Here is a 22,299-nt window from a genome sequence, read left to right as displayed (position 1 = left end):
AACGACGAAACCGCCGCTCTTCCCGGATGATGAATCACCGTGGGATCTATTAAACTCGTTTGAGTGGCTACTGTATCTTTTTAATAGATGTTCCTACTATTATGGCCATAACAGATGTATGTCATGAATCAAAAAAAGGTCTCCAACCACCCGGCATGCTGATGTCTTCCACAGGTGTTAATCTTTCATCTGTTCTGGATAGAAGCAAACATAAACATTCATTGTGCACGGTCGGACCACACTGACTACTGCCTCAGGTGAACCGAGCTTGTGAACGCGTTGACCCGATCATCAAACGTCTGAGAGGAAGGAACAGAAACTAGGAGCATACCTTCTGCAGCAACAAATCAAAGCACTTTTTTTTTTTTTTACCCTTTTAGCTGGCTCGCTTCAATTAGAAAAAGTTTGTTTTTGTTGAAAAAAACATGTGTTTTTAATAGGCCGAAATTTAATTGAACATTTTATAGATACCAGGCTTCACAGTTTTACGGCAAAGGCTGAAAAGAAAAATAACACTGATGGTATTTGATAGGTGTAGTAACCACTAATTACCATTCCAGTAAGAATACTAAAAGCTTTCCGATAAATTCTTGCCTGTTCCTGTTCTAGTGTTTCCGAAATTCTTCGTCTAGCTCCAAAGCACATTTGACACTTCAGAGCAGTGTGGGCAAAAGATTCCGCCACAAATATTTTGCCACATTTTTTACAAGCTATAAAAATGCGTGAAGAGCAGTGAGTTTCAAGGCCAATGGGCTTGTCAATTTGTGGAACTACCGTTGCTAATAAATATTTAAAGCTTTTATACAATAACATTGCAGAAGTCAATCTAATTGGAAAGGGCCAACTTGAATTGCACTTTTTAAAGCACAGATCTCAACAGTGATAGAGTAAAAAAAAAATATATATATATATATTTGTGATTACATCATTATTATTTAATTCCATGTGTACATATTTTTTTCACATAACTGTCCACATGTTCATTTGCGGGCTACTTGATGGAAGACAATAAGAGTTGCATTGTACAATTTGCATTGTGGTAAAATAGCACAAATAAATATATTTGTAAATGTACAAATTTGGTTGGGATTTATTCCCGAATTGAATTGTTTCTTGGGTGCCGATTAAAGGTGAAGTCCATTTCACATTAGTATGAGATGACATCGAAGGATGAAAACGTGACGTTATTATCAATAAGGGCAAAGCTGTTTTGTTCTTAAATATGTATTCATTTTTGGAAGAACAGCAATATCATCAGAGGAAAGCTTACTTTCATATGAAATAATAATGAGACGTTGGAGCTGCCAAGCATTTTTGACCAAGTGGAATAGATTGAAAAATAGCATTCTGGGCATTTTCAAAGCAAATGATTTTCTTGCAAAACCAATATGAAAAATAGGAGTTGTGGTATGGGACTTTCGTATTACAGTTAGTATTTGCACTGGAAACAGTTAGAGGAAATCATGAATTGCAAAATATGCAAAACTAAGAGTTGTGGTATGGGACTTTAGTATTACAGTTAGTATTTGCACTGGAAACAGTTAATAATGAAAACAGTAAAAATAAGATGCCTTTTTAGAAAAATGCATCTTATTTTTACTGTTAATGACAGAAATGGACTCCTATAGTACTAAGACAACAGGCCAGTCATTTCCAACAATGAACATTGCGTGCACTGTCTCACGCACACACAAACTCAGTTCAACAAAATCCACAAATTAAAACTTACAAAAGCGCTTTTTCACTTACTATGCATGTTGCTTGGTGCGACTTGTGGCGTTCCTTGCCTTGAACAATTCTCTTCAAATGTGGCTTGTAGTCTTTTTGTTGGATGTTTGACAGGATTCGTTTTAGTTTGTCCTTGTCATTTTGGAAGGAAGTCCCCGTTCATTGCATGGCTTTTCTTTTTCGCCCGTGCAATGTTCCAAGACAGGAGATAAGATGCAAGCGTGAGTGCTTCATTTAGTCCCCTTTGGAAAGTCCTTAATGATGTGAGCATGGAATGAGCTTGGAAATGCGCTAATGACGTCAGACATATCACACCTGTCATTGATTGTATGACATGGATGTCAAACACAAGGCCCGGGGGCCAGATACGGCCCCCCACGTCATTTGACATGGCCCGCAAAGACAAATTCTGCATCATGACTAAAATGATCAATTGTCTTTATCTTTTAAAAACAGAGATATTGCTAGCATTTTTCTATTGCCATACATCTTTTTAGAATATTGGAACCGTTTTTACCAGTCTCTGATTTGAAAACAATCAGTTCATCCATCAATTTTAGACAAGCAGGTGTATGTTTCAAAACAAATCGGCGCTGCGCCGAGCAATAAAAAATATTGATGCAATTTAAAAGGTAACATCAAAGTTGTTTCTACGGGCTGTGATCCGAGGTGCCTTTCCTCCTGGAGAGCCTCAACAGATGGGGAAGTACATTTCTGATCTCCCTGGTGGTTTTGCCAGTAAACGAGGGCGGATTTGTTGCTTCTCTGGCTGCTCTGGATGGGAGAAACAGAATCTCATGCGGGAAGTAGAACACCCTCGTCGAAAGCCCACCAAGGCTTGCTAGTAATACCAAAAAAAAAAAAAAAAAAAAAGAGTGCTGGCAAGCTATGAAACGCATAACTCTTGCACGGTAGGTTTACTCCTTGGGTTCTTTACCCCAATTATATTGCCACAGGGGTCTTTGAATGACTCAAAGACAACATTTAACAGATACTCAACTTTGTTTCCAGAAAATAAAACATTTCATGTGATCAGTCATGTTACAATAAAAATAAATGACTTTTTTTTAAGGTCTCGGACAAAGAGTTTGCTTCACCCTGGAAATGCTTTGACTCGCTACTCGCAGCCAATTTGTCTGGGTCATGATGCTCCAAATTTGGTTTTCATGAAGAGAAGAGCTCTTGGTCTTAATACTAAAAAAAAAAACTTGTTTTTCACTTCAAGAAGTAAGCCCAGAATTACACATGACGCCATTACCGAAAAGAAAGAGTTACACTTAAAATCACTCCCAAATCTTTTATTTTCTTCAAATTTACAACAACAAAAAAAATGCCACATTTCATTTCATGAACAACGTGTTACAAAAATATATAATGAGTTTACATTCTAATAAATATAAAGCAGACAGAGAACTTCCATCATTTATCAGCGGTAGACCCGAAAGTCCGTCATCAATCATCAGTCAATATTTCAGGCTGGCTCGATCCGTCAGTCTGTCATTCTGTCATTGTTATTTTTAAATGTGCTCAGTAAAAATCTGTTTACAAGGGTAACGGTATGGAGCACTTTGCATATAAAAATATAAACTCTTACATTATTACTGCTCCTCTTCTTACGAGCAATTGTTGTATTTGGTAAATAGTGGGCCATTTTTTTTTTTTTTTTACAGATATGTTGTATAATAAATCTCCAAAGATGTGTAGTTTTATTGACGTGTTTACGGACTGTTGGTGATGGCTTTGAGAATATCGCACGTGTTCTGAGAGATGACATCTCGAAGTTTTCGGACGCGGCGAGGACTGGCGGCCCCCACGTAGCTGTGCGGCTGCAACACAGCCATGCCTTCGCTAACGTTCCCCATGATGATGACCTGGCCCTCGGCAGCGGCGCTCGTTATGTTGGGGCACGGGCAATTCCAGTCCATGTTAATAAAGTTCACCTCCAGAGGCTCGTTACCAAAAAAGCGGAGGCCCATTTTCTCATCCTTGAGGATCTCCTCTACAGTCACGAGAGCGTGGCCAGAGTCTTTCTCCTCTGCAAACTCTGTCATGCGTCCCAGGACCACAAAGTCACTGCGACAGAAGCTGGTCACAATCTTGCCTCTGGGTTTGCACGTTTTGCAATTGTGGCTTTTTGGGTAGGGGCACATCTCTTCGCATGCTTCTTTGGATTCAAAGTTGTTGTCATTGCCCCCGCATCCTCCGTAGATGAATGACTGGCATCGGTGCAGGCTGCTGATGTAGGCCCACCGTGGTTCATAGGCCTTACAAGGGCCTTGAAGAGTGGGGAGGTCGCAGGGGGCCGACACTTGGGGACCGCAACATCGCATGCACTTGTCGTAGGTCTCAAACCACTTCCTCGGCTGTTGCCCGCTGCTACGGCAGTGAGTAAAAGAAATACAGTGGTTGCTTAGCGAATGGTAGAACCAGCTTACTATTTCAAGATCACTCCCGCAGACGTCGGGATTGTCGGGTGCTTTGAGACACTCCTCAGTGGGGCAGCGGGTCAAGTTAATAGCTTCTGGACTCTTTGAGGGCTCCACGGGCAGCACCGTGAGCGCGTGGTGGGCCCACACCGAGCCAGACGGGTTCCGAGCTGTGCAGGTGTAGACGCCCGAGTCGTGCATTTTGGCACTGTAGATGACCAGCTGAGCGGCGTTGGTGACGACCATATTCCCTTGGACGTGATTGCGCCCCATGACCACCTTGTCCACCCCCTCGGAAAGCTCTTTCTCCCAAGTGATCTCGGGCGGGGGGGCCCCGGTTACGTCGCACGAGAAGCTGGCCGTGTCGCCCACGTTTACAGTCTGGTGAACGGGGGCGCTCAAGACCATAGGCGCCTGAGGCTCGGCAGGAGGCGGGACCATCACTCGCCAGGAGGTGGTCGTCGGGCGGAGAGTGGTCACCGGGGGCGCCGCGGGGCTCGTGCTCAGCCAGGCCAGGTGGAAACGACAGGTGACCACAGAAAGGCTGATACCCTTGGAGCACGCCTCGGCGTCCATGTAGCACTTATTGTAGTAGGTCATACCGTCTGAGGCACACGTGAAGTGGGGCTCCCTCTCGCAGCGATCCCGACATTTACACAGCGGCTGGCCGTCCCAGATGTCGCACTCCGCCCCTTGCTGGGTGCACGTGAAGCCGGCACAGGTCGCCGTCATGGGCACGGCCGCAGGTCCTATCTCCCCGACCACGTATCGGGCCGCCACGCAACTATGATTCCCACACACATTCTGGCAACACTTCTCAAAGGATTCACACTCCTGGAAGACAAATTACATGGGGGCAATCAGAAAGTAGAACATCAAGAGGAGACATTGGACATGTCATCTTTTACTTCAAGATCTGGAACTGTTTGAAATTGGGAAAATATGACAGCCTGGAAGATTTTTCTCAATTGCTGGCAACAAAAGTGAGCGCAAACTGAAATACAAAGTAAACATGTATTTTGTTATTTCCAAGTACCAGTAAAGACTTAATAGTTGTTCAAATATTTGTTTCTTTCAAGCAATCTGAATTTTACATTTATTTCATTAAAAAAAAGTTGAATTGCATCCAATAATTGTCAAGGTTTTAAATGTCTCATTTAGGCTGTGTACAAATAAATAGATGTTATCATTTCCTTACCTGATCTGATTCACACTCTCTTGTACAAGTACTCATGGCGTCCACCCATAGGTTGGGGTTCATCTCGTTAGGACACATCCCCGCGTGTGAGGAGGTATGAGGCAGAACCCCCATCCACACACTGGCCACAAAACAGATCCCACGTGGAAACAGCATCCACCACATCTCAGCACTAGAGCGCACTTCCACACAGACACAAGTTGCTTGAACGCTTAAAAGAACCCGCGGGAGCAGGAGGACATCATACGCGTGGAAAAAGATGCGCAAACATGAGTGCAGCACGACTTGATCCCAACAAGTTGGACTCGAACATTTTTAAGTGAGTGCTTGGCTTTGGGCTGGTACCTGCCTGTTTGAGGGTCCCGTCCCCCCTCCCACCCCTCACACACCGTTAACCCTTTGAATACTCCACCGGTGCCAAAGCGCGCTGTGCGTGCGTAAAGACGCACGGATGCGCGGCGACCAGTTCAGGGTGCGACCCCTGTTCCAAAAAAAATGACCCATTAAGTATGAAACAGACTTCTGCTTGGGATATTGTTGAGCTTCTTGTATTAACCAGGGTTTCGTGCCCATATGAAACAAACAAGGGTTCAGTGAGGGCAACAAAAACATGTGTTTGCGTTTCAGTTCCACAAGAGGGCAGCATACACCAAAGTGTCCAACAACAGCCCACCTAGGCCTGGCTAGACTGTATTATGTGTTTTTTATGCATCACCCACCACATGCGGGTCATGAGCCATTTCAATCCCAGGAAAAGTGTTAGTGAGCCTGCGGTTATATCAGTAGCCAACAAAATGCTGCTGTTATGTAATATAGCGACTGGAACAATTTGTTTCAGAACATCCACGGTGGCTCTCTCAATGGGAAAGAAAGAGAGAGAGAGAAAGACTTTCACTGCTTGGAGTAGGACAATGATTAGTGGAAAACAATGGGAGAAATTGCTGAGTTGCTTAGATGGATTGCACCTAAATATTTTACTGGTGTCAATAGGCTACGTCGTCCTTTTAAATGTTTAATGGCATCTTTTATACAGATTGCTTAGTATGGAAATCTTCAGAACACTAAATAATACATAGTAACTGAGTGTGTGCGTGCGTGGAGTAGAATTAGTCAAATATGACCAAGACAAAACTAAAATAGAAATAAAAATTTCATAAAAAACAAAAACTCAAATAATAAATACAATCCATGGCAAAATCATATTACAAAGAATATAACATGAAATAAAAGTAAAAAAAAAATCTCAAATTGAAAGTCTAAAACAATAATTTGGAGCAAATGTTTTCTAGTGATCCACCCTCCATTGCGGGGTTTCCATTCATTTCATATTTGACTGTTCATGGTGTGTTCAGGGATCCAGAAGGAGAATTTGTGCATATGCAAGTGCAATGCTCACCCACTCCTTCATGGTGTTTTATTTTGGGACGGGCACACAGGCTGCTCAGGAATAGAACAGCATTCAAGTGGAATGAGCTGACATGTCGGAAGGCCGGCCACGTTCTCCCCATCTTCCTTCCATCCGTCCGTCCGTCTGTCCTTTGCTGGCTCTGCAGACCCAGACTGAGCGCCAGTTGCCTGAGAGTGTCTGCTTTAATCACTCACAGTGGCTCCCAGAGTCACCGTGACCTAAATCCATCCCCTCTCCTTACTTATGCAATCCCTTCATCAGTGTGTGTTTGTGTATGGGTGCATGAGGGTGAGATTGCTACTCTAAATCTCCATTGCCCCCTTTATGTTGCTTGCATTATGCAATCAGCTTGGCGCTTTTATAGGCGTGCTCTATGACCCCAAGCTTGCAGGATGAGTGTGTGTATGTTAATGTGTTTTCTTTATTTGTGTGCATTCTGCTTTGTGTCTGCTCTCTCAATCTAGCCAGGGGCTGAGCTACAAGGTGGCCGTGCCCACCGCTGTCCGCTTCCTGCCCAACACATTGATAATACAAGCAGGAAAATATCTTGGTAAAAATCAATGTTTAGAATTGTGAAGAATTAAGTGATGATGATGAAAAAAAAAATCTCTGCAATTGCTAAAGATCATCACAAAACTTCTTTCTTACAATGTGCTGGTCTCAGAAGGCTTCTTCCTCTTTTGGCACCATTGTTTCCCAATTGTGAATAATTTGCTGAAGCCACTTTTAAGTCCACATATTCCTCATTCATCTCCCACTTGTTTTTTTCCATCTTGTGTTTCTTATCTCTCCTCCCATACTTCAGGAGTTTCTACCCTGACAGGAAAGAAGGGAAGAAAAAAAAGGCATTTAATCTAGTATTGACGCTTTTAACCTCCTGTGAGTTTTACTTTGGGGAAGATGACTCTTCTTTCACAAGACATAAATCTCTTTATTATGAAACTCTCTTCAATTGCTTTGATTTCCACGACTCTTTAAAAGTGTGCTTTTTGGAAGGTGCTGACCCAAAAAAAAACAAAATCACTAACGCTATGTCACAGTCACTTGCTCTGCGATTCAAAGACAAATGTCTCAGCCAGATGACTCAGCTTTTCTTATAGCTGTGATATTGTTTGTGTGTGGCTAATGCAATGGGATGATGGCTCTGCGTATTCACTCCACCTTGAAAAGAAAAATAGTCATCATTTATCGAGAAAAAACATCAGCCGACTTATTTCATTGAAGACTCCAAATTGATCAAATGTGAAGGGTTGTTTGTTTGATACTTGCAGGAGTTAGGGACTGAACACTGTAGTGAATAGCAAAATGTAAAAAATAAAAACATATTCTAACTTTCTTCATTCTAAGCTAGTCTTTTTTTAGTAAAAAAAAAATTCTTGTTGAAAACGGATGATGGATATTTTAATCAAAGAATTGCTCGTAATAACTATTTTTTAAAAGTCATTTTAGTTTTGGCACATGATGCACAATTTGTTTTTGTGGGCCACATAAAATGATGCGGTGGGCCGCATCTGGCCCCCGGGCCTTGAGTTTGACACCCATAATCTAAAAGATGACCTCTTGAAATTCTTTGTGCACGTGTCAAGGGACATGTGTATTTGAAGAGATTTCTCTTGTCACCACCTTTGACGGCTTTCACCTCATGTGAGCAAACCTTTTTTGACTGCACTCCAGAGGACAAGTGAAAGGCAATCTGGGGAAGTGTGACCAAAAACAACAACAACATTAAGAAGGGTGCAGGAGGTGCAAGATGTGAACTTGGGGTCATGACAGAAGATCAGTGCTATCACTGGGATGGATATTAGTGGCACTGTGTGTAGGGGCAGAAGAGGTCTGAAGGGAGGGAGGGAGGGAGGGAGGGAGGGAGGGGTGAGGTGTCTCCCCAAAGTGCAGAGCTGCAATAAGACTCTTCCAGTTGGACACAGTTCAGGAAAACTGTGCCTCGGTACACTGTGTGCACTTGGTAACGCGCACGTGCGTGCAAATATTCTTATGTATTTCATGTGCTATCGATTTTTTTTCATTCTCAGATAAATGCATCTGCAAGTCATTACATTTCAATGTTATACATCTCACAATTTGTGTCTTGTAATATTGAGATAAGATAGTTTCATTAACATATATAGTGCAACATTGCTTTGCTTCCAATAGGTAAAATTGAGAGTATTTTCTTCAGCATTGCCTATTTGCTGTGGGAAAAAAAAAAATGCAGAATTAACATATAGATGCAAACATGATGTTAGCGTGCTAGGTGTTAACATAGGAACAATTTTCATTTTGTTGGAAGTCAATTTAATATTGTTCTAGTAAGTCCAAATACATCTAAAAAGGTTACAGGTTAGCGCCAGGTTGTTACTTTGGGCCGAGGGAGAAAAAAAGTAAAAATAGAATCTCACAGTTTGAAATTTAAAGCACTCAAGCTGTTGGGTACAAATGTGAGTATCAAAAGTACCGATGTTTTCTTTTAGCATGTCAGAGGACCAGAGACTAAAATATCTTTGGCCTATAGAAGGAAGTGAAGGTTGTAATAGACCTTGTTGACATTGCAAAAAACACAAATTATTTATATTCTTTCTGCCAGAGTTCATTTCGAAGCAGTAGAACATATCAAATGGTAGCAAACAAATGCATGCATGCATGCAAAAGCACACATAATTGCTCCTGATGACGCACGCACTCATCCACTTTCCTATATTTGGACTTATCTCTGGGCTAAGCTAAAAAAGAAACGCATTCAAAGAAAGAGTGTGTGCGTCTAATTGGGTACTGCCTAGCCAGTCTAGGTAAGAGCAGCGTGACAACGGCATTATCACTAGGACCTGATATGGGCTTGCCGTTTGGCTTGAGCAGTAAAAAGAAAAACATTTGGGCTGACTCTACTAGAACGCTATTACTGTTTAAAGACTAATTAAGCAATACACATTTCTCCCTCAGTGCTTTTCGGAGAGAGCCCACCAATAAAAACACGAGGCTTTTTTCAGTTCTCGTATCTAAAATGATGAGAAGAAATTTCAGCGGTGATGCAACAATTATGAGTCACCGTTTGATGTGGGAGGATAAGTGTCAACACCCAACAGCAGGTTGCACAAAATGTGCCGCATCATGCCGCCCACCGACAGGATTCTCCTCTGCGTTGCAAGGTCACTTTGTGATTTAAGATGAGCTCTTAAAATTGAATACATGTTCAACTCGGCTTTACATTGTTGCCAATCTCAGCTTTTGTTCTCTTCGTCTCGTCACCGTGGGAAGAACAATGATGACAGCACGCTCATGATGCGATTCAATTAGTGCTGCTTATTTTAGTGACCACCCAAAGAACCAAAGGGTCATTTGATTATGCACATCTGCCCAGAGCAGTGTGTGTGTGTGTCCATGGACGAGAGAGAGAAAGAGAGAGAGTGACTCCAGTGGCGTTCACACATGCAGAAAAGAATGTCTGCATGCTTATGTCTGAGGCAATTACCACTGACTCGTACCAGAAATGAAAGGGGAAGAAAAAAGAAAAAATACCACGCATCATATTGCAACAATCCAGAAAGCAACAAGGGTCATGTGATCAAATCAAAAGAAAAAAAATATCCGAATGGAGTTTACACATATCTTTGATATATGGCCGTGTATTGTCTATTTAGGGATCCTCATGTGCTGGCGTCCAAGATTTTAGCCTGGTAAGAACATCGCCTCCCCTGGATGAGACCTAGGTTATTTTCTCTAGTGGGTCAGGTGACTGAGTCAGCTGTGACGCATAGGTGACGGATGGGCGCTGCTCTCAAAGATGAGTGGAGTGGAGTGGAGTGACGTTACATAGGCAGTGGAGCTACGTACGTTTAGAGGTCAAACTGAATGCAAAAAACAAGGAGGCAAACAAAGAATGGGTAGTTCATTTTTCAGCAGCTGATAAATATATTAGGGCCCATATTAGGCCAATGCCAATTCCAATATTTGGCAGTAAAACATTCCGCTAATTGGTTAATTTTATTCGTTTTATTTTTATATTTATTATTTTTTAAAAGAATGTTTTCAATTCATGGCCTTAAAACACACTGTATATATTATTTAAAAAAATCATATTTACTGTAATACTTTCTTTGCATAGGTTATTGAAAAATGATGGTTTAAATGTTGCCAATACAATGTTCAAAATGTCTGGATGAAGTATGTCTATGCTACGTTGTTAAAAGATGATGAAATAATCGAGCAATAATTGTACAGACTGATCAACGGGGGCAGGTGAGTGGAAACACTGAGCCAACGAACCCGAGTCCAATGTGTCCATCATCTCCAGTTTCCCCTGGTTGTTCACTCGATACTAGCTGCCAGTCAGTCACCTTCTAAGCACAAAACCCTCATGCATGATTCCCATGGGTCCCATTCTAGGTCGCATCCGCCTTCCTCCAAAACATGAGATCACATTACGCCTTTTGCTAAGTCTAAAAACAAAGCATTCCTCTGACCGTAGTAAAAAGTTGACGCTTTGCCTGGAGGTGTTATCGGTTTATTGCATTACATGTGCCAACGTCATGTTTTAGGGACACTTTTTGGAGAGGAGTATATGAACAGAATAAAATCTTTCATCAAAATGGCAGTGTCAGAGAAGTTGGGCCAAAAATAGGGCACTTTCTGGCTGGTGCGACTTGTACTCCAGAGCGATTTATAATCCAGAAAATACAGTATGTATATGATTTGATTTCGCAAGCATTTTTTTCTCCCTTATACAATGAATTAGCGGGGCGTAGTCCGACTGCTCTGCTGACTCACCCACAATTAAATTGCTAGTGACATTAAGCGTAGAACAGCTCTATAAGCCTTTGTAATTGTTTCTGTTTTTAGCCATTTTCCTTCCAGTAATTCATTCTTCCACTGGTTTGGTACAAGGCAGAATGCAGATGTAATGTTCCAGCTGAGTGTGAGAAAAGGGGAACTTTGGAGTGAATGGCCATCATTAGTTGTGAACCACAATGGCATCCACAGGCTTTGCATAAATGCACAATGGGCCTTCTTTCACAATCAAAGCTGTCACAATCTCTGCTGTAATGAGCAGCATGGCAACAAATCAAACAAAAAAGAAAACGTGGCCAGCATAGAAAAGGGAAGGAGGGCTGGCTGCTGGGATGTTTCATATGTGAGGGGGAATTGTGTTCTTTCATCCCTTGCTGAAGTTTGAACTTTTTAAAAATGTATAAAAACAAATACACAATCTGAAAATAAAAAATGAAAGGTTGTTTCCTGTATTTACAAGAATAAGGAAACGACACGTAGCAACTGTAGGCGGAGTTCTGGAGCAAAACAAAACAATAAACAAACAAAGCAATATTTCTTGAATGCTACTTTAAGCGCACTCACCCTTCAGGTTTCTCTTGTCGATGCAGAGCAGCCTTGAAAGCATGGAGTCAGCGCGGAAACAAATCATTCTCTGGCTCGTGGCTAGAGGTTCAATTAGATGCAGCACCTCCAACTGTCTAGAATTCAATTATGTAAAGAACGAGTTACGGTTGAGGGATGGAAATAAACAAGGTGCGCTAATGTTTTATTCATCCCACACACCAAAATACCTCCTGCATAAAATACATCTGGAGCATGTTTTCCTCTCAAATTAGATCTGTGGCAATTTTCAGATTTGCAAGAATTGCTGTGACTTGATTTGTTACACTCTTGATCCAAATCTTTTGGCCAGCAGATCACATGCTTTTCAAAAAGGTGCATTGAAAGTTCATATAGTCATTTACTGTGAGTAATCAGATTGTGACGAGCACATGATTCCTTGTGAGTCATACAGTGGAAAGAAACTCCATTGCTTCAAAAGTGCTACGATATGAAGTTCATCCCAAACATTGATAACAATTTTCATTTGTGACGTGACATCGTTGTCATTGTGAAATCATGACACCACGACCTATATTTCCTCCGTGTTTAAATGAAAGACGATAACACGCATTCATAGTGTGTGAAATGAAATTCACACTTTTCTCCTGCTCTATTTCGAAACAAACATTTGCATTGTTTGCTGAGCATCATTCAGAGGACGCACACAAATGAGCTGGATTGAAAAGCTCCAGTCGGCAGAAGGACGAGAGAATCGACCTTCGCTCATTGCACCTCAAAGGCCTCACAACAAATGATTCATAGGCTCGTCGTGGGAGAACAATATACATGGTAGGCCACACACACAAACGGAATGGGTTACCTCAGAAGGTCAATGTACGGAAAGATGGAAGGTGACACCTCCCAAACACAGACTCCCCTCTCTCATCTCTGCTTCACAGTTCACATCCTCAGAAAGTGGCCAGCCAATGAGAGAGCGTACATATTCATGTACACACTCTCCTTTCTAATGATGATGAAAAGCTGAAATCCTATCCAGCCTCTTACGTGCTAAGACAGAAAGAAAGCAGCAGCTGCTCATTTTCTGCTGATCATCACGCCCTCAGAATGTAACTATTGATTTGCAATAGCGGGTGCTGTAGGCTATTAAACTAGGGAACATAATCTCAGACAAAGAAAAATAGGATGAGGTGATGAGAAAAGAAAATGGATGTACAGTAGAACCTGTTCAAAATGTAACTGTCCACTATTTGGCAAATATTCTATGATTCGATATTATTCTAATATTATTTACGAACTGAATTATAGAGTGGAGTCTACCTTACCATTTGTTCAGACTTTTTTCTTCAAGGCAAAATAAATAAATATTGTATATAGTATATATATATATATTTGTATATAATATATATATATAGTATATTATTTATATATAATGTGAAGGGTACTTGTGTAATAATTGTTTAGTATTTTATAGTCAAGTCAAGATTTCTAAAAGGCAAAGGTATAAAACCTCATCAGATGGGTCAATACCGCTCTTTGAGAGGTGGACTGACATTAAGGAGTATTGACCCAAAAGCGCTGATCTGAAACTGATGTTCGTTGGTCCACTCGCCATATTTCCCAGCAGCGCTTAGCTTGCCCTTGAGGAATCTTGCAATCAGCACACATGTGAATCCTTCCAGTTCCACGTTGACCTTTCACAGCAAAACCTTGTCACGCATCCCACTGACATTTATTCCCAGCGAGTGAAATATTAAAACCATGGGAGATGAGTGCGCCAGTCCCCTCGGCATCTATTTTAGCAGGAACCATAAATGAAACATGGCCGTGAGGCGATGATGTAGACTCAGCGTGGACTAACAAAGAGTTTTTTTTTCCATCCACGTACTATAAAAGTCACCTCACATGCTCCCTTTTGGAAAAAGAAAAGAATCACACTCTAAGCATGAGGGAGAGCAGATGGAAGTTAGTACGCATCCCATCTGTTCATTGTGCACCGATCTCATCACATCTTCCATCAGCCATTACAAGACTAAAACAGACACCTAATAATGATAAATGGTTTCCTCACCAGCCTAATTTATGGAGTTATTCCTAAAGTAGTGCATCTAGAAGTTGATATATATATATATATATATATATATATATATATATATATATAGCTAGCTAGCACTTATTACATTCCTGTCATCTCATTCCTTGTAAAGATAACAAAACATAAACATGATTTGTTTCTAGGCTTGGTCTTTTTTAGCTGTCAGTATTGTTAAATTACAAGCAAAAGTTAGTTTGTGCTTGACTGCAGTCTTATCTCTACTGTGCAGGGGAACCAGTTAGACAAATATCCACTCAGCAGAGATTAGAAAGGAGACTGCGCCTGGGTTTCCTATTATTAGAGGAAAGGTTTGCTAGGGAAGAGCTCCAGGGAATTGCTGAGATTAAATTACACAGCCGAGTATTGAATCCAGAAGAAACTAGGGATAAGATATTCGGGTATGATATCTCAACGGTTCTCATGTGCGATAGGTAGATATAAACTTCACTTTCGACCAAAGACATGATTTCTTTGTCCTCCAATAATTGATGACAGATCATGGATCTGAAATAGACAAATGGTCGCATGTTACACTGAGCCAACTCTCTAAATGATAGGTGTCAAACTCAAGGCCCGGGGGCCGCCATATCATTTTAGGTGGCCCGCCAAGACAAATTGTGCACTGACTTGTGTCAATACTAAAATAACAATTTTTTTTAAAAAACAGAGATATTGCTAGCAGTTCTATTACCGTTGGTAAAATATTTGAACCGTTATGGCCCTCCAAGGGAAACTACGCGGCCCGCGACAAAAATGAGTTGGACTCCCCTGCTCTAAATTCATATTCACTAGCTAGTTTTTAAAATGATGGGAATGGCAATTGGTATTTTTCAGAGAAAATTACTGCCTGCTCTTGGGAAAATAAATGAGCAATACGGCTGTGCGGAAAAAAAAAAAAAACTACCAATTTATGGCCCAAAACAATCAGCTGAATTATGCCAGGGGGAGCTGCATAGCTGGATACACTTTTTTTTAATTAGGTCTACCAATTCACTTCCAATAACTCGGCAAGTGAATAGTGTGTTGGTGCTACTGAACACTGTAAAGCAGAAAAATATCATTTATGCAAATATATAGAGAGAGGGGAAATTGAAAATGCTCTCGTTTCATTTTCCACATCAAAATACGCACATACATGTGAATAACACCAAATAGTATTGCTTTTAATTTAGATCTTCAACTCTCACTGGAGCTGTCCGCAATGGAGTGTGAAGCGGTTGATGTGAGAATTCAAATCGGAAAAGGGTGAAAAGCCCTCTCCAGGTCACGAATGAGATCTTTCCCCAAGTGTGAAATTTATGAGTCTATTCACGTTGCTGCCCTCACCTATTGTTTCCGGACTGAAAGAACAAGAACAAGCTGCTGAAATGAGTTTCCTCTCCAGGGTGTCCAGGACCTCTTTTGGAGGTGAGAAGCGTGGTCATTCGTGAGGGGAATCTAGTAATGATGCCACCTGGGTGCTTCCCTGGTGAGGTGTGGGGAGGCCCCGGAGATGACCCAAAACAAGCTGGAGACACAAAATGTTTTATATGTTTAGTTTATGCAAAAAAAAAGAATCCTTCAAAACAGAAGTCATATCTTGACATAATGATCTCATTTTTTGCTTTTTACATATTTGCATTTTAGACTGCTGCTGTCTGACAAGCTCATTAATTATTTTTTCAGGCGAATGGAAATGTGGAGGGAGACTCATGCCGATAATGCACCGTGATTGGTGACACCATTATTTCCTGTTTCGAAGCTCCAGAAGATGTAGCTGGAAATAAGATTCCATCCATCTTCCATCATTTACCATTCGTGAAATACAGCACTGGCTTTCTCTTTCTTCTTCAAGCAGCTATCATCAGCATCAGAAAAACTCAAGGAAATGGTTGTCATGGCTACAGGTTTTGCCTGAAATGTATTTATGAAAAGGTCTCTCCCTGCTTTGTCTCTGTCGGCCTGCTTTTCAAGCTTCTCTTCATGCCTTCGCTTTGAGAATTGCGCCCGGATTGCGTTGGTGCCTCGTCACATGTTACGTCAGTAGGTGTGAAGGAAGAATTGTGGATTTGCATAGCCGTTGCTGGCACCTGGGCGGGTCGCTTATTGCGGAGAGGCAAGGATTCTCCTCGGATGACGCAGACAAGTCTATTTTTAAACCTATCGAAGTATGCGCTACACCCTCTCGGTTGTCTAACCTTCAACTCTGCCTGCAAAGCAAAACAAACAGACACTAAGGCATTATTCACACTGACTTGCGAGGCCGCCATTCTGGAAGCTAGTTTTGTATTTTTTTCATTATTACCGTATTTTCCGGACTATAAGTCGCAGTTATTTTTTCATAGTTGGGCCAGGGGTGCAACTTATAGTCCGGAAAATACGGTATTATTATTTTAAAAAAACAAATGCAGACGTTCGGCGTGGTCTCACCGTTACAGATTTCCGGACACATTGCAGTCCGTACTTCTTCCACCACCACAACACATCCGTTCCGCAGTCAGTGTGAATTAGGCATAAGAGAGAGTCGTGAAAGTAAGTCATAGCAACAAAGCTTTCTTTTTAGGCTTGTGAGAGCAATGAAATATGGATTATGACTCCCTGGTGGATTGATGCGGTGCTTTTAGCCTGAACGATTGTCAGCCGCGGAATAAGAATAGGACAGAATGGATGATCCTCACTAAAATGACTTGGCAGCAGTTGAAAGCTGCAAATGACTCAAGTTCTATCCTGGCCAAACACGGAGCAGCCTCTATTCATTTGAGTCTCAGTATTGGGCTTTATCATTAGATAACACAGGCTAGTGTCGATCCTCTTTATCTGGGCTCATGGTTATGTCTTTTTAATCAAGTGTGCAGCTCCCAGTCATGCTTCCTTCCACTCCACTCCACTCACTCACGTGGCAGTATCGTCTTTGGCTCACGTGCTAAAATCCCAAATCACATGCAGGTGTTAACCTCATTCTCTTTAATGAATTCAGGATGACAACTATCCCTTTCTCACTTCATCTTCTCCATTGAATACTTTAAAGGAGATAGATTATGAAAAGTGGCGAGTGATTAAGAAAAAGTCAATATGATCTGCTTATATGAAAATCTGTCTATTTATTTACAAAATGCCTTTCTCCATCCATGACATGATCATTGTTTGTTTTTATCGTTGTGCTCACTTCATGTTGTAGGTCTGCCACATGGGAAAAAAAAACCATGATGTCACTTAAAGGACAAAAATGTATGCATCTGTAGTCATGTGAAATGATTCGAATGAAACTCAATATTTTGCATGTTAACAATTGAAGGAAAGCTGACCTAAAAATTGGACCCGGTACATTACACCTCATTATCTTGGACTAGTTAATTGCCAATAAACACAAAAATCTTTTCATTGTTTGAAAATGTTAGTTAATAGATTTCCTAAGTGATTTGTTGTGGTTGTTCACTCCAAACAAAACATGCCCTAGCTGCTTCCTTCCATGAAGCATTTGAAAAAATACTGAATAAGTGGAGTATACACACTAGACAAGATGGAGTCACAGCAGGGCCAACCTTGGGAGTTTCCCAGCACCATCTGTGGGCTTGAGATGTTCATGCTTGTGTGCATTGTACTGAAAGTCTGCTTTGCATATTGTTTCTCATTAGGACCGCAAGGGGAAAAAAAAAAAAAACCACAAGGTGATCCGGGAACAAGAATTGTTTGCTCGTCTGTTTTGTCCAACCAATTGATTACGGCAATGGAGATTTTAAGAAAATCACTTGCATTTTGCTCATCGGTGGACGAGCAACCTTCCCGTGCATAAATCTCCCGTGCTACTCACGCCTCTATTATTAGCTTGCGAAACAGCTACGTGTGCTAAAATCGTCCAAATATTTAGGCAGGCAAAGAGAACGGAGTTGACAAAATCTTCCAACTGTAGTTTCTTTTATTAAAAAGACCAGGGTGCAAATATGAAAAATAATAAAGACAAGCATATACTTTTGAAGCATTTAATACAAACTTAACAATATAAACTATTTCAGTCCCTCTTGACATGTAAGACACTGACTCAAAATACTTTGTTATACCGTATTTTTTTTTCATCAAGTATTGCACAATGTAGGTACAAAATTAATATCCATACGATTACATTTGTTTTCCATAGTATAGCAAAATCTTCAACCTCTTAAAAGAAAATACAATTCATCTTTCAGAAATAGCAAATATTCCTACACTTGAGTTCCACCACTAAAGGAATACTCTGTACACAATCTTCAGAATATCTGGTGTATTTTTTTTCTTTTAAAGATGGATTTCTTTAACAAGTCTTTAAAAAAAAAAGAAAAAGAAGGAAAAGCTGCTGCAGCCATCACAGATCACTGGAGTAGTAAAAAGATATAAATGCAACACCATGTCATAGAAACAATATATACTCTGATATCTTACAAACTTTGTACTAAATTAAATTATACAATTAGAAAAAGACCAAGTAACCCCACTTAGTAGTGCCAATTCATAAAAATCTGCCTTGTCTTACCAACTGCAAAATACTGGAAGAGGCCAAAACTCGAAGCTTGTGGGGTTTTTCTTTTTGGGAGTATTTTCATCAACATGGTAAAAAATAAAAGACTATTGTGCTCGGTTGGCAAAAAGGGAAAAAGAAAAGCAATAACGCATGGTGAATTGAAGTAACCAAGCTTGAATGTGTTTGTACAACAAGCTTCTCCGAGTAGAAAACAATCTCAAGGGCTTCCAGTTAGCAAACCCTTGGGCACATGCGCTTGACTGACGAGTCGCTAGCACGCCAGTTTCCAAAGTGTGCGTTTTGTTTTTCCCTCTCTCTTCCGAGCCAACTTGGTTTATAAATAACCGTCTTGCGTGGTGACTTAGTTAGCCATGACGGGCTGGAATTGCTGGTTAGAATACTGCATGGCGCTCAGACTGAAGTTGAGGCCATCCACCAGGGACTTGTCGTTGAGACTTCCGTAGGCTGCAAACACGTCCAAGGCATTGTTGTACGGCAGCCCCAGGGAGCCCAGCCCCAGGGAGGCCTCGGCGGCAAACGCTGGCCCGCCGCCGGGGCTGGCCTGACTCTGGAGGTTGGGGAACACAAACTCCTTGGCGTTGGGGGACAGAGCCGAGGGCTGCTTCTGCTGCTGCTGCTGCTGCTGCTGCTGACTCAGGCCCAGCCCGTACAGCGAGTGCATGGAGGTGGAGATGGCTTTCTGCTTCAGCAAGGTGTTGACATTCAGACCCAGGTTGCCGATGGGCGACGACCGCGCCGCCGCCGCCGCCGCCTTGTTGCTACCGCCGCCGTTGGCGCTATTGTTGCCGCGGCCGCTGCTTTTCATCTTGGTGGAGCCGAACTTGGTGGCGGCAAAGGTGGCGGTGGTGAAGGTCAGCGGCTGGGCCGACCGCGGCATGAAGGAGGGGCTGACGGCGGCCGATTGCCCGAAAGGAGGGGAGGGAGAGCTGGACTCCGACAAGGCCCCGACGGGCTCGGTGATTGGCATAAAGACTTGGGCCTCGGGATTAAAGCTGTTCTTGATCTCCTTGTCGAGCTCGGAACCGTTCTCACTGCTATCGTCCACATACAGCACCTTGACTGCTCCCTTCTCACCGATCTGGTAGGAAACCTCGAAGGGGTCAATCCACACGCTAAGGTCCTGAGGGAGGTTATTGCGGACATCTTCTATGGCCAGCCCGCTCTCTTTAGCGGCCTGCTCCACAACCGGGTCCACCTTCTCCCCTACATGGATGCAGCGGAACCCCGAGCCTTTGTACGGCTTATCCGGATACCAATGGCCTTCGTATTTCTTCCTCAGCAAGCTCTCCAGCTCCTCGCCAAAGATATTCACACGTCGTCGGGGGAGTTTGTTGTAGAGATAGGAAATAATAAAGTTGAGTGCTACTTGAATTTCAAGCTGCATAGCTGCTTCGCTGGTAATGAGGTTTGAGTCTCTGTTGTTTGTGGAACCCCGCGGCACCGCAAAAACAAGAAAAGAAAAACAATCTTCAAGGCAGCAGTGACCGTTGTGATGGAAAGGTATAGATTGACTTCTTGTGGATCAGATGAATCTCTTTCCTGAAACGTGGCGAGGTTCTGGTTCCTGAAACACAAGACAAGTCACTTTTAGTACCTCTGCATTATTTCAACTCGTACATTTGCCCAACAGAAAATGTTGGACATCTACAAAACGGCCTATGATGGAAGAGGGAGCAGGAGCTCGTCTTGAATAGCAACAGTGAGTTTGCAAATACTGCATCTATCTCTCAACTGGACGATATCAGCCCCTCTATAAATAAGCCATTGAGTCACTAACTGTGTCAACACGGTGTTCCTCGTGTGACAGAATAAAGGCAAGCGTTTGTGAACGGAAAGTGTGCAATAATCACGCGGATGTTGAAAACATGTTCGGACAAAACGCCGAGCGAAAGAAAGAAAGATCTTGCTTGGGGTGGATCCTTCCTTCCTCCCTCCCTCCCTCCCTCCGCGCTACGTCTCTGGCTTCCAACAAGACACAAGGGCAAATGCTGTCATTACATAATCAACACTGGCTCGACGTGCATTTTAAAGGACACTTTTAGAAATAGGTTTGCTTTTTTGTCTTGCATGACAGTGTCGAAATTAGCATCACAAGCATTAGCAACTTGCCGTGAGGGGTGTGAACGCCCGTGTAGCATACTTTGTGCGTGTGTGGTGGTGGTGGGGGGGGGATTCATTTATCTATTTTTAATAATCTACCGTGAGACGATGCTGTATGAGTAGCGAGTCGAGGTTTATCATTTACAAAGTCATTGATTAAAGGTTAAAGGACGCAACAACAACAAAAAGTCAAATGAAGTCACGTATGTGGTCGGAGCCAGAATATTCGACAAATGCTGCGTGACCAACATTTAACAGTCCGGTGTCACTCATTAAAAAGTAAAAGAAAATACACACTGAAGTTCTTATTGTTAATTAGACGATTATGACACCGCTGCGTTTGACTTAACATGTACTTACATGGAAAATGACAGTAGGTCCTTCTTGCAAGAGCAGGCTTCCGCTTGGAGGATCGGGGACTTTAAAAGTGCAGTAGGAAATGATGATGTCGACGTGTCTAGATTCCAGGCACGTTTCCTTCTTTCGATAGCTTGATGTCGAGCCACAAATCCTGCTCAAATGACTCCCCGCAAGCAGCCTGGGAGTTTGCACAACTCTGCCCTTTAAAGAGTGATGGCGACTTGTTTATATAGTATCCCTCCGCCGCCGACAAGGAGGAGGTGGCGATGCGGCTCACAGTGGTTGACACCCGGCAGAGCGATTCCATTGGCTAAGCAAATTACGTGACCGGCAAACCATCGAACGCTGGCTTCTGATTGGATAATGTCTTGCTCAATCAACATGTGCATTGGTTAGCCATTTGATGCGCTGCGAACTATTTTTGCTTTAGTTGGAGTCAAAATATGATATGAATAAAAAATGGGATTTTATGCAATAGCAAGGTGATTAAATGGTAAAGTTGATCACTGCAATGACTACGATTTTAATGCGACACAAACTCCTTTAAAATGAAGGTTATCGCGGTCACACCATGGGAGATTTTATGATGAATAATAAAAATAATAGTGATCGTTTCAGATCAAACTTAACAGTTTGAAAGCAAGCCAAATTTTCAATGACAGCCTTTCATTGTGGGAGACGCACGCTTGCATAAGCACACTCACACACACCTGTCTCAAGTGTTTTGTTGCTACCCAGAAATGACACACACTACACACACACCTGTCTCAAGTGTTTTCTTGCTACTCAGAAATGACATTTAGATGTTCCAAGAACCAACAGTAGCCACTGATCTAAACTGCCGACCTTTTTTTCGCAACTCCCACAACATTAAATAAAACAGATGGGAGTTTGCACTTGCTGCATGTGAAAAATGACCACTCTCTATGATTAAGATTTTCACAATAGGATCTGTAGATTGTGAAAAATGAATGGTTGTCCAGTGCGTTATGGTGCCTGTGTGCTGGCTACCTTTTCACAGCAGCTGAACAGTGCAGCTAGGGCTTAAGTTCTCCCATGTCAGCTTGACGCCACAGTCTGTCCTTACCTAACATGGGCTCCCGCACTCCTGTGTTTGCACAATAAATACAATGCCATATGAATCTCGCAGGCCGGGGGCATGCTAGC

At 42.1% G+C, this 22,299-nt stretch overlaps 2 protein-coding genes across 2 annotated transcripts; both read right to left on the bottom strand.

Annotated features, from left to right (window-relative positions):
• Positions 1-3,005: 3,005 nt before the first annotated feature.
• Positions 3,006-7,240, bottom strand: LOC119138595 (WAP, Kazal, immunoglobulin, Kunitz and NTR domain-containing protein 2-like). Its single transcript, XM_037278843.1, has 2 exons — positions 5,353-7,240; positions 3,006-4,988 (listed from the first exon to the last, which is right to left on the bottom strand). Exons 1-2 carry the CDS (start codon positions 5,515-5,517, stop codon positions 3,447-3,449), a joined length of 1,707 nt encoding a protein of 568 aa, XP_037134738.1. The 5' UTR covers positions 5,518-7,240; the 3' UTR covers positions 3,006-3,446.
• A 10,814-nt stretch (positions 7,241-18,054) lies between these two features.
• Positions 18,055-21,352, bottom strand: tob1b (transducer of ERBB2, 1b). Its single transcript, XM_037278969.1, has 2 exons — positions 21,133-21,352; positions 18,055-20,236 (listed from the first exon to the last, which is right to left on the bottom strand). Exon 2 carries the CDS (start codon positions 20,054-20,056, stop codon positions 19,013-19,015), a length of 1,044 nt encoding a protein of 347 aa, XP_037134864.1. The 5' UTR covers positions 20,057-20,236; positions 21,133-21,352; the 3' UTR covers positions 18,055-19,012.
• Positions 21,353-22,299: the final 947 nt, after the last annotated feature.

The sequence above is a fragment of the Syngnathus acus genome, chromosome 19 (assembly GCF_901709675.1).
Source record: "Syngnathus acus chromosome 19, fSynAcu1.2, whole genome shotgun sequence".
Taxonomy (NCBI): Eukaryota; Metazoa; Chordata; class Actinopteri; order Syngnathiformes; family Syngnathidae; genus Syngnathus; species Syngnathus acus.
The sequence above is the reverse complement of the archived record's forward strand: the minus strand, read 5'-3'. Positions and strand labels throughout refer to the sequence as shown.

Bases quoted from the DNA above. Each gene is read 5' to 3' on its own strand.
- LOC119138595 (XM_037278843.1), bottom strand. From the start codon at position 5,517: ATGTGGTGGATGCTGTTTCCACGTGGGATCTGTTTTGTGGCCAGTGTG. The intron at 4,989-5,352 runs GTAAGGAAATGA...TTTGTCTTCCAG, and splicing joins GAGAGTGTGAATCAGATCAG to GAGTGTGAATCCTTTGAGAA.
- tob1b (XM_037278969.1), bottom strand. From the start codon at position 20,056: ATGCAGCTTGAAATTCAAGTAGCACTCAACTTTATTATTTCCTATCTC.